Below are 3,387 nucleotides of genomic sequence, written 5' to 3'. Positions count from 1 at the left end.
GAGCATTCCAATGTCAGAGCTCCTAATTCTTACACCGAGAAGAGTCTCTAATCTTTGATTATAAAAATATGTCTGAATAATATTTTCCCTTTTTGGTAATATGTGGAGGAACTCCCCTCCCCCACCCCACACAAAGAAGGTAACTCTACTAACACAGATAACGGGCAGATCTTGGCGGGCATTTTAAAAATGGCGCTTTTTTTTTTAAAGTAAACCAATCATGAAAAGGGGTGTGAGTTAGTTGTCCAATCAGAAGGCAGTGATGTGTATAAATAGACGCCGCACAGCCCGTGTTCTCACACTTGTGTTTCTTCTGGAGATTGGAAGCATCGATCAGCCATGGCAAGAACCAAGCAGACCGCTCGTAAGTCCACCGGAGGGAAAGCTCCCCGCAAGCAGCTGGCCACCAAAGCCGCCCGCAAGAGCGCCCCGGCCACCGGCGGAGTCAAGAAGCCTCACCGTTACAGGCCCGGCACCGTGGCTCTCCGAGAGATCCGCCGCTACCAGAAATCCACCGAGCTGCTCATCCGCAAGCTGCCCTTCCAGCGCCTCGTCCGAGAGATCGCCCAGGACTTCAAGACCGATCTGCGCTTCCAGAGCTCCGCCGTCATGGCTCTGCAGGAAGCCTCCGAGGCTTATCTCGTAGGACTCTTCGAGGACACCAACCTCTGCGCCATCCATGCCAAGAGGGTCACCATCATGCCCAAAGACATCCAGCTGGCACGCCGCATCCGCGGAGAGAGGGCCTAATATACCCCCCGACCAACATCCTCATCACCCCCCACACAATACAAAGGCTCTTCTCAGAGCCACCACATCCTCCTCACAAAGAGCTCCATACTATCTCATCACCACTACATCATACAAATACTCCTCACCACATCTCTACACCCCCCATCACACCGCACTCACATCTCTAACATTTCTAAGATGATTACAAAGTAACAATTCACACTTCTCTAGGAAGGAGATCTTTTCTCGTGCCGATCTCTTCTCACCACAATACAATATATAGGAGAGGAGAACAAGACACCTTCCTAGAAAGATTCTCTTCATATCTCTAGACTTCCCTCATCATTACCAGGAGATCGGGAAAGAAAACCTGTTCAAGAGAAATACAAAGTCATCTCCTCCCCTCCTGTACACAGATCCCGGGATCACCTCTTTCTCAGCTCCGGTGTAGAAATCCTACAACTGACTAGTAAGAAATCTCACACTCACTATTCATTCTTCTGTATGAAGACGAGATTTCCTCTCCCCGATCTATCACAGGAATCTCTCCTCTGCTATTCTACAACTTTCTCCAATCTTCCCCTCTCACACACACACCGATCACATTGTTACACCTTCCCATCAGCACATCTTACACTCTTTCTTTATTTCTTCTCACTCATTATCTACAGAAGACAATTATTGGCACCCTGGAGAGAGTTGTACATTTATCATTCCAAGCCTCAAATTATTTGATATGTCAGCAGATAGTGATCTGTACGGTGAGTGTGTGCGGAACACCTTCCACTATCTGTTGTGACAATATGGTGAAAATATGGAATTCTATTCTATGACAGTGAAGAGTCCATTCTCCTCATAACACAATGTTCTTGTTGCTGATCATTCTAACATGTCCGATCAGTACAATGATTTCCCTCATACCGATCACATGAAATATTGAAGATCCTGAACGATCATCTAGAAAGAGGAAGTGTGAATGTCCCCCTCCCCCGGGAGATCCCACAGACTGTGCGGGAATTGTCGGGGACCTCCAGGTCTCCTATCTGCACATGACAGATGTGTGTGGGGTGGGGCCCCTGAAAAGATCCTTTATAGCAGGAAGGATTTCCGATCTACAGGATCTCTAGTAATCATTTGTGGGATTTGTCATAAAATGGAATCTGAGATTCCCTGCAAGGGATGAATGTACAATGTGTGATGGGAACATATCATCTCATCTAGACTGTGTGTAAAGTCTATGCGGCCCCTGGTGGGTTTAGGTAGGTATGTGGGGGGCTTGGTTAGGAGGAGGTGGGTGTGGCTATGTTAGGAGGAGGTGGGTGTAGGTAGGTGTAGCTCTGTTAGGAGGAGGTGGGTGTAGGTAGGTAGGTAGGTGTAGCTCTGTTAGGAGAAGGTAGGTGTAGGTAGGTAGGTGTAGCTCTGTTAGGAGGAGGTAGGTGGCTCTGAGAAGAGCCTTTGGGGGGTGGAGATGAAGGAGTTCTCCGGCTACTGCCGCCTTCCTTTATTTCTTCTTCGGAGCGGCCTTCTTGGGCTTGGCTGCTGTCTTGTGTTTAGCCGCCTTCTTAGCCGGACTCTTGGCGGCTTTTTTCGGCTTGGCTGCAGCTTTGGGCTTCTTGGGGCTCTTTGTCGCCTTCTTGGCGGGAGAAGCTGCAGCCTTTGCCGGTTTCTTGGCGGCCTTCTTGGGGCTCTTGGCTGCTTTGCTGGGGACTTTCTTCTTGGGGGACTTGGCTGGCTTCTTGGCGGCCGCAGGTTTCTTGGGCTTGGCCGCAGCCGATGGCTTCTTCTTGGTGACTTTCTTGGCCTTGTCGCCCTCTTGCTGCTTCTTGTTGATCTTGAAGGATCCGGAGGCTCCATGTCCTTTGACCTGGACGAGGCTCCCCTTAGTCACCAGCGCTCTGATGGCGATCTTGAGGCGGCTGTTGTTCTTGTCCACATCGTATCCTCCGGCGGCCAGGAGCTTCTTGAGGGCGGCCAGGGAGACCCCGCTGCGCTCCTTGGAAGCGGCCACGGCTGTGACGATGAGGTCGGACACGCTGGGACCGGACGGCTTCTTGCTGCCTTTCTTGGCTCCTCCGGCTGCCGCCTTCTTAGTCGCCTTCTTCTTGGCGGCGGGCTCCGCTGGAGGAGTGGGGGATGGGGCGCTCTCAGTCTCCGTCATGATTCTGCAAATATTAGCACTGTAATAGATACAATTGCATTTGTCGCTTTGGCTTATATAGAGACGTTCTGCACTGCTATTGGTCGGCAGAAAGCTTTAGTGCCTACTGCTATTGGTTGCAAATAAGACACGCCCACTGACTTTCACTCCCGAGTTGGGGAATCTTCTCTCTCTTGTTGTGTTTCCCGGGCAGAGAGAAAAACGACTTTTATTGGGAATAGAACGATGTCCGATCTTCATCGGGGACCCGATCTGCTCACTGGACTGTCACTTATCGGGGGGTCACATACAGCTGTCAGGAGCTGCTGAGGAGGCTGAACACAGGGCCTGCAAACACAGCCATCCTCCTGAGTGTGTGTCCCATTCTTCCTTCTATCTTGTTTTCTACACAAATTCTACCCAGAAAACAATCTTCTCACATCTCCCACTAGAATGATCTTCACATTAGATGAGTGAAGAGTGAAGATCAGGAAACATTTCCCTCTAATACAGAACTC

At 50.2% G+C, this 3,387-nt stretch overlaps 2 protein-coding genes across 2 annotated transcripts; one reads left to right on the top strand and one right to left on the bottom strand.

Moving 5' to 3' along the window:
- The first annotated feature begins 303 nt into the window (after nucleotides 1-303).
- LOC141124017 (histone H3) lies at nucleotides 304-754 on the top strand. The gene has a single exon (XM_073612087.1). It carries the CDS (start codon nucleotides 340-342, stop codon nucleotides 748-750), a length of 411 nt encoding a protein of 136 aa, XP_073468188.1. The 5' UTR covers nucleotides 304-339; the 3' UTR covers nucleotides 751-754.
- A 1,464-nt stretch (nucleotides 755-2,218) lies between these two features.
- Nucleotides 2,219-2,910, bottom strand: LOC141124014 (histone H1.01-like). The gene has a single exon (XM_073612086.1). The coding sequence runs from the start codon at nucleotides 2,888-2,890 to the stop codon at nucleotides 2,234-2,236; it is 657 nt and encodes a 218-aa protein (XP_073468187.1). The 5' UTR covers nucleotides 2,891-2,910; the 3' UTR covers nucleotides 2,219-2,233.
- Nucleotides 2,911-3,387: the final 477 nt, after the last annotated feature.

Source organism: Aquarana catesbeiana, unplaced genomic scaffold, assembly GCF_042186555.1.
Source record: "Aquarana catesbeiana isolate 2022-GZ unplaced genomic scaffold, ASM4218655v1 unanchor88, whole genome shotgun sequence".
Lineage (NCBI taxonomy): Eukaryota > Metazoa > Chordata > Amphibia > Anura > Ranidae > Aquarana > Aquarana catesbeiana.
This window is presented reverse-complemented; position numbering and strand designations above follow the sequence as displayed.